The 12,013-nt window shown below is 35.6% G+C and overlaps 1 protein-coding gene across 7 annotated transcripts in view; it reads right to left on the bottom strand.

The window, feature by feature from the left end:
• Positions 1 to 12,013, bottom strand: part of CSMD1 (CUB and Sushi multiple domains 1) — a 1,090,193-nt gene that overhangs the window by 240,688 nt on the left and 837,492 nt on the right. For all 7 annotated transcript variants that reach the window (XM_017814555.1, XM_017814556.1, XM_017814554.1 and 4 more), the window contains one exon: positions 8,266 to 8,453. In XM_017814555.1, coding sequence (XP_017670044.1) covers positions 8,266 to 8,453 — 188 coding nt within the window. The remainder of the gene's footprint in view (positions 1 to 8,265; positions 8,454 to 12,013) is intronic.

The raw sequence follows: 12,013 nt of genomic DNA on the forward strand, positions 1-12,013 counted from the left end.
TAATAACTAACATCACAGTCAAAACAGACTCAATTTGAGGAACATAATGTATTGCCAGTTAAAAATAGATTGGGATGGTAAGAAACAAAGACAAAAGCTAAAACACTGCCTCACCCCCTACCCCTGTATCAGGTTTGTATGGCCAAGTGTTAGTAGCCTGGAGTGGCTACAGGAGTGGCTTCTGGGAGAAGCTGCCAGAATCTTCCCCCATGTCCAACAGAGCCAATGCCATCTGGCTCCAAAATGGTCCTGCTTCTGAGACAAAGCTGAGGCCATCAAAGATGGTGGTAGTGCTTCTGGGAAAACATAGTTATGAAGGACAAAAACAATTGCTGCAGAACAACAGCCGTAGAGAAGAGTGAGAATATGTGAGAGCAAAACTTTGAGATACCAAGGTCAGTGAAGAAGGAGAGGGGGGAGGGAGGAGGTGCTCCAGGTGTGGAAGCAGAGATTCCCCTGCAGTCTGTGGTGAAGCCTGTGGTGAGGCAGGTTGTCCCCCTGCAGCCCATAGAGGTCCAGGGTGTGTCACTGTGGTATGTCTCCACACTGAAGCAGGTGGACGCCCAGAGGACTGTGACCCTTTGTAAAGCTCACACTGGAGCAGGCTCCAGGTAGGACCTGAGGACATGTGGAGAGAGCAGCTCATGCTGGAGCAGGTTTTCTGGCTGGACTTGTGACCCTACAGGGCACCCATCCTGGAGCAGTTTATTAGTGAAGGACTGGATGCTGTGGAAGGAAGCTATGCTGGACCAGTTTGTGAAGAACTGTAGCCTGTGGAAAAGTTCATGGAGGATTGTCTCCTGCGGGAGGAACTTAATGCCGAAGCAGGGGAAGGGTCTGAGGAAAGAGAAGCAGCAAAGAGAATGTGTGATGAACTGACCACAACTTTCATTCCCCGTGGCCCTTCACTTCTCAGAAGTAGGAAGTAGATAAAATTGAAAATGAAGTTGAGCCTGGGAGGAAGGGAGGGGTGGGGGGAAGGTGTTTTTAAGATTTGGGCACCTGGCATCTAGCCAAGGTTACCCCACCACACCTTCCCAGGCTCAACTTCACTCCTTTATTTACAGCTTCTCTACTTCCCCAACCCTCCCTAAGAGGGATAGAGAATGGGGATTGTGATCAGTCTGTAACAGCTTCTATCTGCTGCTTCTTCCTCAATCCTCACTCACCTATGCAGCCTTTTGTTCTTTCTGAAATGTTTTGTCACAGAGGTACAACCAGCTTGGCTGATGGGCTGTGTACTGAGGTGGGTCCATTGGAGCCAGCTGGAACCAGCTGTGTCCAGCACAGAGCAGCCATAGCCTCTCCTCCAAAAAGGCCACTCCTGCAGCTCCCCTGTAACCAAACCCTTGCCTCCTACACTCATATACTATCTTGTGTTCCTGAAACAATAATGACTGAGGTAGAACCTGTTCAGGCTTGGGAGGGATAAGGAACACTGTTCCTTCTTCTATGAGAAGCTGAGCATATCCAGAGGAAAACCTTGAAGATACTGACTGTAGTGAGTAAAAAGATTGCAAAATATAATGTCTCAACCACCATGAAGCCTGCAGTAAAAGAAAAAAAAAACCCTAGAAGCTGACTGAAAACAGCAGCTAGCAAACACATAGTCAAGCCTCAGAGACAACAGGAAGACACAGAGGATGCCACGCAGAGTGGTTTTCAACCCAAAAAGCCACTGACTTGTGAAAAAACTTGCCAACAAAGGGACAGGAATCATATGGTGGGGAGATGGGAAGGGGAAGCACTGTAAACACTTTTTATTCAGGCAATTTTGATCTACTTTATTCAGAAAAATTATTTGCTGATTCTCTGTTTAAATAATACTGGACTATTGAGTTTAGAATTTCTTGTCAGTTTTTTACATAAAATTTAGATTTATTCTCAAAGCAGTGGCATCTGTTTCATTTACTTAAGTATTTTCACATTAATTTCAGTATTTTGGGCACTATGATTTCATATGGATATTTTCACTCATAGATGCTGTAAGAACCTTGAGCAAGATTAGTTCTCCTGAGGTCTTCAAAGATTTTATGTGCTTTCTCATAGCTGACCTGAATTTTTAACATGATATTTTAGAGTGTACTTTATGCCAAAGAAGTTCCTTCTGCAAAACCAACTGCAACAGCACAAAATTCTCTATAGCAGGATGTTACACATTTCCTAGCTTCTTAGCCCCCTAAACACATCCTGGAGGTCCTGGTCCTCTCAGCTGCCTCTGCATCTATAACTATTTTGGTGGCAGCTGTACTCTCAGTACAACTTCTATGCTTCTATGCTGCTCTATTTATCCAAGACTACCACATAGCCTTAGGAACAAAGTAGGAGGAGTTCAAAACTAAGGAAAAAATTGATTTATTAGGGCATAAAGGGAAGGGTTTAGAATTATAGATATGAGAGTTGGAAGCAGGACTACAAATAAACGTATCATAAATAATGACTCTAGCTTTCACAGCAAAATATTCCCCATACCCTCCAGCTCTTCTTATACCTCACTTAGAATTCAGATTTGAAAGCTTATGATCTAGTTTTCATGAGGTAACCCTGACATACTTAAATTCTAGATGAATAAGTTTCTTCTAGACTTGACTGCATGCTCTTAATGCAAATGTACCATGTTAGCTGACAGAGTGCATTTTTAGATTTCCTTCGCCTGGCTGAAATTGCTTAATATAGTCTCAAAGAACCCTTTTAAGTCTATAATATTCTGCACTGTATGTGCCCTAAATAATTTCATGTGTATGAAATTTTAACTTTGATAGATACAGATTATTTTTTTCAGAGACATCATACTTCATATTTTGAAGTGTTAGTGCAAATGGATGTCCACAGTAATCCTGTTAAATTTCCTTCCTCTTAGGACAGCCTCCCACCTCTGCCTGAACATATCAACTGCTTTAGCATTCTGAGTCACATATAACAGGTAAACTCATCAGTTTCTTTTTGAAATTATAACTCTAGATTACATTCACTATGTTGTTTCAGATTTTTGCAAGAAGACGGAAAGCTATAACAAATCTATCAACTTCCAAGTTCCTGACTGAAAATGTGGTGCTGTATAAATAAAAAAAACTCAGCTCAGGCAACAGAGTTTCATTCCCAAGGGAAAAGATTCAGTATGTAAGTTTTAGCAACTATGAACACAGCTGAAAACAATTATTTTTTCTTTGCTTCTTTAGATGAAGATTTGATTTGTTTTTTCTTAATAGAAGATAACGTAAGACAAGCTCAATAATGGACAGTACTGAGAGTCCTGACTACAAAAAGACAATATATATGAGAAATTCTGGCACAACAGTGATAAATTTGGTTGAAAAATGGATGTAAAGAGTTGATTGAGAGGGAGCACAGGCAGTAGACTCCTGAATTGCAGGACTAGCTGCAATTCTTAGATACTAGAAACATGACACTATTATCATGCCTTCCCTCCTGCCTGCCAAGTCGTACTTTTTCTAGACTAAACAAGTACAAACCTTTCAATGACTCCTTATGTGTCATAGTTTCCATGTTAACAACCTGCTACTCCTTTTGAACTCTTTTAAACCGAACACGATTCCCCCTGGTCATCAAGTGAAGTGAAATAACTATTGAACAAGTCCTAGATAAAATAGTCCTCTTAAAAAAAAAAAAGTATTTTCTGAAATTCTTTTATTTTGATGGTTAAATACAATGTCCAGAAAATTTGATTTTTTCAATGCTACTACATTTTTCTCTAGATTATTTAAGTTCTGTGTAAAACACATATCTTTTTGTATTGTACTTCTATTTTGTATTTGTTCTTGTCATTTCTTCCCCATTTGGCTTAGCATGTTTCTTTATAGAATTTAATTGCTTTTGTTTCAGATAGTTTCTTCAGTCCATCTAACTTGTTTTGAATTCTAACCTTCTCCTCATAGTGCTTGCTGTAATTGTAAGTAGGAATCATTCTCAGAAATTGTAATTGTTCTTCTTATATTATCAAAATTGTTAATAAAATACAAGAGAATTATGGAACTAAGCCAGATCACAGTAGAATCCTTACAAATTTGAGTTAGTGAACTACTAATAAATGTTGGCTACTCTTTTATGTAAAAGTTTTCAAAATTTTTCACAGCATCACAGAATCAAATAACAATTCAGGGTGGAAGGAACTGTTGGAGGTCATCTAGTCCAACTCCTCTGATCAAGCAAGGTCACCCAAAGCTGTTTGCCTGGGTGGATCCATGTCTGGATGCATTTTTAGTATCTCATAGGATTGAGATTCCACATCTCTGGGAAACTTTTTCCAGTGATCACTGAAGTGCTTGTAGCTATAATAATTTCATATACATTTCGATGCTTTCTCTGGAAAACTTCTAAAAGCCTTATAAATGTCAGCACAGAGCTGTTTCCTTCCCTTTCCATTCCCCAATCTACAAAACTAGTTAACCTGTCAAGAAAGAAATTAGGTTGGTTTGACATAATCTGTTTTTATCAAATACAAATCATTTGTTCCTTATCATTTTGTTTATCAGCTTAAAACTAGTATCTTTCAAGACTGATGATAAAACTAATGTCCTTGATCCTTCTGGTCCTCATATTTTCTTTTTTGTTTTTCTCTCCATCCTTGCTTGTGAATATTTTTTTAAACTTCCTTATAGTTTTGAATTTTCAGACATAATTTTCAGTGGAGCGGTGCTTCTGCTTTGCCTCTACATATACCACAGGAAATTTCAACAGTTCTTGATGAATAAAATATATTCCATTATTTAAATATTGTGCAGTATCCTCTCTCTATATGCTGTACTCTTACCATGTAAATGATTACTTAATTGTGTAAAGTATGTGGTAAAAGTTAAGCTTTTCCACAAAAGTTACAAAACAGGAACAAAATGTTTAGTTTTCCCTGTGACGGCTGATGTTTGGTCAAATTTTTATAAAGTAGTTATTATTATTTTTTCTCTTATTTGAATATATTTACAGATATTTTTGTTATTGTCTTTCTGTCTCTTGTTCTTGGAACTAAATATGTACCTTAGATTTTTTTTTTGTTTGTTTTATCCTAAGAGGTCTGTGTTATTCTTTGATAACCATCTACAGCTATGTTTTAATATATCCAATATTTACATTATTAACTTTTGGGTTACATCATTAAAAGAGATTTTTAAATAGTTACAGAAATCTTTTTCAAAACAACAAAACCAACCAACCCAACCCAACCCAACCAACCAAACCAAAACAAAACAAAAAAAACAATCCTCCAAAAAACCTCCAAAAAAACCCAAATAACAGTTTTCTGTTGGGCTTTAACACAATTTATTTGATAAAGGACTTTCAGAGTTCATTCACAAGGGCATAAGGACATTCACTTACCAATTTGTCAAATTTGGTGAAGTTTAGATTTTTGAAAATCATTGATTTAATCACAACTCTGTTGCTTCATTCTTTCATTTCTTAACAATCATAAACCATATTATTTCATGGTCACTTTCACAAAAACTGCCTTTCTTATTCAGGCTCTGCACTGATTCTTCTTAGTCAGGGTAAAATGGACTGCCGATATAAAAAACTTTTCCTGAATATTCAAAATCTTTTTCCATTGACCGCATCCTGCAACTGAAAATTCTGTAAACTTTTGCCTCATATCCAGACTATTAAAAGAATTATGTTTTCCTTAAATGAAAAAGTGTAAGGAAGTATTTAGTTTCTGTGTTATCATTGCTAAACTGATTGTGAGCTGTCTGAATAATCTCAACACTTTGTCAAGTCCTTGAAGATTGCATATTTGTGAACCTAAAAAGTTCTTTCCTGAAACCAATCTAAACAAATACCTAATTTTATACACTTTGAATAAAAGATTACCTTTATTTTTTTATTACGGACAACATTTCATTTAAGAAACATCACAGTACTAATTTTCTAGATTTTTTCAATAGCCTCAATAAGGAAAGTTTTTACAAAGATTGGTGATCCTTGATGTCAAATCAATTTCCCTGACTGTGTAAGGGAATTGTAATGTTTATCAAACACATATTGGTGTACATTGTAATATGACTGTCTCAATGCATGACTAAAATATTATATCTGTTCTATATTTCAGATAAATTTTAGGATAGAAGGAAATATTAATACATAAAAACCCATTGACTTCTAAATAAAGTATTTGGATTTAAAAAATAATTGCTCCATTTTCTTTGCAAATTATGGTTTCTTATTTAAGGAAGGAAAAATTTCAAAAACACTTTAATAATAGGTGGCTTTACATTAAGAGAATCTGTAGATAAAGTATTTCTATCTGTTTTCATTTAAGTAAAAGACTAAGGTTGCACAACCTACTTTGCAGAATGAGGAACAGAACCCTTCCCACACAAATACAAACAAAACAAAAAAACAAACCCCACCCAGACCAAATAACTAGGTAAGCTGAGAGATCAGGGAAATGTAAATGTGGCATGAAGTATGCTGGTCAAAAGATTATAGATTAATTATTTTTGACAAAAAAATGAATATTTTATCAGTAGTTTTACTTAAGGAATATTTTAGGCACTTCTTTAATTTTTTTGCTTAGATGCATAAGATTTAGTCTACACTGTCTTGTATTAGCTATGTTTGAAGTGCCATCAAAAGGCTGAATGACTGAAATTTAAGGAGGGGAATTAACAGATTATCTTCACATCCTTCACAGTACCTTTAAAGGGTTACATTTGCATTAAAGCTGTATTACAGACATATTTTAGCTTAGTAGAATATTAATGCCATCTCAGTATCAATTTGGTTTAGCTTATACTGAACTTTTTATTTTAAGCAAGATCGAGATCCTTCTGCTTCACAGTGCAGTGATTTAATCTATTGTCAAAGTTATGACTATAATTGGAAGATTTTTAGGATGCTTCCAAATAAGACAGGTATTTGAGCCTCCAAAGAAAATATTCAGAAAGTTTTCTTAAGGCTTACAATTGACTGCCTTGTCTTTTACAGATGTAAAAAATGTGAAACAAATAGAAGCTCTGTTGTGATAACTTTAACACTAGCTACTTCGATACTTAAGCCCCCAAGGACAATCAAAATAAAATTTTAGTCTCCTGTGTTCCTGGCAGAAGACTCAACACCTCCATTGGGTCTTTCTACCTTGTTTTGTTCTTTGAAAACAGTGACATTTTATCAGACTACCTAGAGAAACAGCACTCAAATACTAGTGCCACGTGTGTCAGATATTAAATTTTTCGACGGAGGCAAAAAATGAATATTTTTCTAAATAATTTCGTAATTAGACCTTCCTCTTTAAGAATGCATAAGGAAGATATTTTGTTGCTAACTAGTTTAATTTTTAACAGAAAAAAAAGGTATCTACCTGATGAGGGGCTTAAAATAAAACACAAAGCTAAATATTTAAGGACTGTCTTATGAAACATAACATAAACATTTAGATCCAATAAAAAGAGGGAAAATCAGCATCTGGAGTTAAACTCATGCAGAAACCTATCTACTGTTCCTTGTCTTTACATGATTTAGTGCCCTTGCAGTTTATCAAACTATTATCTATTCAGCCATTACCACCATGTTGTAGCCAAAATTAAAAGAAGCTATGCAGAATTTCCAAGTTTTGATGTGGCTATAAAATACTAGTTTGGTCACTCATTCCAGATTCAATACTAGAACAAATTTACTGCAATCGGATTAGTTTTTAAATAAGAACAACTGATAAAACTGATGTCATTTGTTTGGCACAACTGCAGTAAACACATAAGCTCTCTTTAGTCAGTGATTAGGTAAACAGCTGTACTACTATATGAAGATCAGTGTTACTTCAGACCATTTAATATACATCATTTGATGCATTTAATTGAAAAGAAAATGCTCTTATGATGATTCTGCAGTTTACAAGGAGATATTATTATTAATTTATTTGCATTTTGGAACCATCATAAAAAAGGTCCAAATCTGTTCAGCACTGCAAAAATGTATTAAAACCAGAAAAAGAGAGAAAGTGAAAGAGAAGATAGGGGAATCCCCCCACAAAAAAAACAAAAAAAACAATGTATCTTTACTTATGAGGGAAAGTTTCTAAAATTACTTTGCATTTGATTAAATGAGGTCCATAAGTACTCTGAATGACAGAAGAACTCATGAAGGAAAAAATCCCAAAATGAATAGTTTTAGAATTACCTGTCAGTATAGCATAAATGTAATTTATTCTTACACAAATACAATTACTTTATTTGATTTGTTCACATTCATTTGCTCATTTTCAAACTGAATTTTTTTTCAAGATTAAATAAAAATCTATTTGATAAATATCAGACTTACTCTCATAGTGAATTAGGAAACCAACACTGGAACGACTGTTGTCCGTAGTGAACAGCAGATACATATAATTTCCAGTACTGATAAGAAACTGGGGTGCTTGTGTTCCATGATATTCTCCAATTAATGGTGATGAATTTGCTGGCCCATCTCTGACTTCCAAAGTATCATAATTAACTTCAGTCTGAAATCTGAAAAGGAATATGCAAGTCAACTGGTAGATAGAGGAATGGTGTTATTTTCTTTAACTGTTAGAAATGCAATCCATGTGTAACTGATCAAGAATATCATATATAAAAAATATGCGTATCTACGGATCCATCCATATATTACTGAGGATAGTAACTAAGGAAGGTTTTATGCATCTTTTTCCTCACCTTGTTATATCTGCTATCATATAGAATTCGTAAGGGATGCAATATACTTCAGATCAGCCATATGACTGGCCTTCAGAAAGACATTTAGTGGGGAATCTGGGTACAAAAATGCAAATTGTCTCAAACAAAATTGCATTATGAATATCTAAGAAATTTCTTGCCCTCAGGTTAAAAAATAGTTGTACATCCTAGGAACATCTTCAATAATATTTCATTATTTCATCTCATGTGTACAGTCATCTAGTAGTAGTTCTTAAATTAAACAACTCAGATCTGCTCTTTCTGTAGATGAAACTTGGACTGGCAGTTTTTTACATCAGATGCTTTTCAAGACAGTTAGTGGTTATATCAGATTCTGTTGGAAGCTGCATCATCTAAACCATGCACACATAAATTTTCCCCATCAACGAAGTTTGTATTATTACACATATATGCTGGTCTAAATGTATTTGCCTGCAAACTCAATATTTTTATTTTCATGTTTCAGAAATGCATATGTTCAGAGATTTTTCTCTTCTATTCCCATGGGGCTTATTAGTTCAACTTCTGAGAACATCAGACTATTCCTATGCAATACAATGCTTTTTCCAAAGTGAATGCCCTTAGTTGTCTTGCCAATATGGGACAAGTTTTGTGGGTCTAGAGATAAGATCTTGTGTTCTTTTAATGAAAGAAAACTCCAAATTATTAAACACTCAGAAAAGGGGAAATATATGTGAAAATTCCTTCGAAGTGTAAATTAACCTTATACTTTGTTAGGAAATGATGATCGAATGACCAAGTTGCTCATTCAGGCCATTATATTTTACAGACCAAACAGAATTGGTCTTCTAAAACCATCTTAACAGACATATCAGTATTGGCAACTTCATTTTTAGCAAATATTTAGTAGTTTCTCCTAACTCTTCTCTTATGATTCCCTGAGAACAAAAGCACATTCAGAAATCAGAAAGCTTTCAGAGTTAATGACTGCTTGGAAACTGACTTAGGCCCTTCATATCATTCCTTACTCTTCACACAGAAAACTCTCTAGATTTATGGTGCTACCTACTCTATTTGGATATGCTGGATAAAATCCGCACAATTTTTTTTACTGCTATCTATCTACTCTGTTGGTGGAATACAGGGCTTGCAGGTTTGTTAATACATTTAGCACTTTCAGGACCCGTTTCTGGGAGTGAAGTCAGCTAGCATGGAATGACCCACATCTATATTATTAAATTCATTCTTTAGCCTCTCAAAGAAGAAGATACTATTCAAATTTCCTATTGTGAATGGTTGCTTGCCCACAGTAACACCTGGCCATGCTTGATTTGGGGTAATGCTGGTTGACAAGCTCCAGAAGCATGTTGGAGACTATTTCAACAATTTAGCTGCATAAACACATGAGTTCTTGTGTCTGGAAGGCTCTCTGGTTTTATTAAATTTACCAAAAAATAGACAATCATAGAGAACATCACTAAAATACTTGAGAGTTTTTCAGTACCTTTCCATGATTTCAGTGATTATACATTGATCTACCCTGCAGCGTAATGATGAAAAGAGACAGATACCACTAGGCTGGTTTCAATACTTTATTTGTACTCATAATGAATAGACTCAGCCAGCAATTGTGGTTTCCTTAGCAGAGCAGTATGACAACAGTGGATTGCAAACCCTTCTTATAGGAGTTGTTACCCATTACAATGATCTTTATTGCCAGTGTGTTCTTGCTCATCTCAAACTCTGAAATGAATTTATAATTCACTTGTCTGTTTTTGCGGGTTTGAGGGAGTGAATTGTTTTTTACATTGGCTTGGGTTTGTTGATGGGTTGTTTGTTTGGTTTTTTTTTTAGTCCTTGCATTGTCACTAAAATTATAAACCAAGATAATTTACCTAATTAAGAGTTACTTTTTGGGTTTTCCATTTCTTTTAATGCTTATTAGCTTACTTATGTTAATAAAATGTAGGACATTCTCCAAATGTACACAAATAATTTTAAAAAGACCTAAAGAATGCTATATTATACTATTCTTCATATAGTTAGCTAGGTTTCAAATAAAGAGGTTTGTTGATTATATTATTCAATGATTTTTGATCAATATTCAAAGTAACAAAAATCTTTCAGTCAGCAGTAATCCATCTAGCCCCTTTCCTTATTTATAAGTCACAGTCTCAATGCTTCCACGCATTACTCACAATCTGAAAAGTATGTATTAGTTTTCATTCATATTTCTTGACAAAGAGTTACCAGAACTTTAGTAGCTCAGTAACCAGTGTAAGTTCAAAACACATTGTTTTATATATCAAGGTGGAATTATTTTTTTCATATGATTCACTTTACATTAACTTAATCTCCCTGCAATTTGGTTTCCCAGACATCCAGTCTTGTAAGAAACTTCAGCAATGCTTCAGTTACACCTTGTTTTTAATATCCTGAAGAGGTTAGTATTATTAGTCTAATTTTCTCTTTTTTAAGATCAATTCTGGACATGTTGAACAATTTTGAGCATACTACAGGTCTCTGCAAAACACCTAGAATTCCACTGTGAGACTGTTAAGTTCTTTTAATGTCCCTCTTTGTGTTTAAATGATGCTTAGCCTTTTAATAGCCCTTTGCAGAGTGAAATGCAAGATATAAAACTTGCATTTTGAAAACCCAGGTAAACTATATCCAACATTTTTCTATGCTTTCTTACACCACCAAAGAATTCCAAGGGGTTTCTGAGGCAGGATTTCTTCTACAAAAGCCATACTGACACTTCCTCAGTAATTGCATTTATCCATGCTTCCACTAATGCTACACTTTGTTATAGTTTTTACAGCAGTCATTCAGCATGCAGTTCCTTAGAACTCCATGAAAGATTTAAAAGATGCAGTTCCTGAAGTGCACAAGTATCAAGACAGTTTTAAAAGCAGTTTTACAGAAATTTCAACTGTTCAGCCACATCAACTTTGTACTCATTCAGAACTCCTGGGTCAATGCTGTCTAGTTCTGCTGACTTGCTGTCAGGCTCTCAGCCTGTCCTCATAGAGGAGGTGCACCAGTCCTCTGATCACTTTTGTGGCCCTCTTCAGGACTCACTCCAACAGTCCTTCTTATGTTGGGGACACCAGACCAGGATTCACCATGTATAGAGCAGAGTTGAGGGGGAGAATCATCTCCCTCAATATGCTGGCCATGCTTCTTTTGATGCGGCCCAGGATATGGCTATGCTTCCCCTTTTCCAGTCAGTGGGAATTTCACTTGACTGACACGACTTCTCAGATGATGGATAGTGGTTTAGCCATTTCATCTGCCAGTTCCCTCAGGAATCAGGAATGCATATCATCAGGTTCCATGGATATATCTCATCAGGTCCCATGAACTTGTGTACCTTCGGGTTCCTTAGA

This window comes from Lepidothrix coronata, unplaced genomic scaffold (assembly GCF_001604755.1).
Source record: "Lepidothrix coronata isolate B3197 unplaced genomic scaffold, Lepidothrix_coronata-1.0 Scaffold45, whole genome shotgun sequence".
NCBI lineage: Eukaryota > Metazoa > Chordata > Aves > Passeriformes > Pipridae > Lepidothrix > Lepidothrix coronata.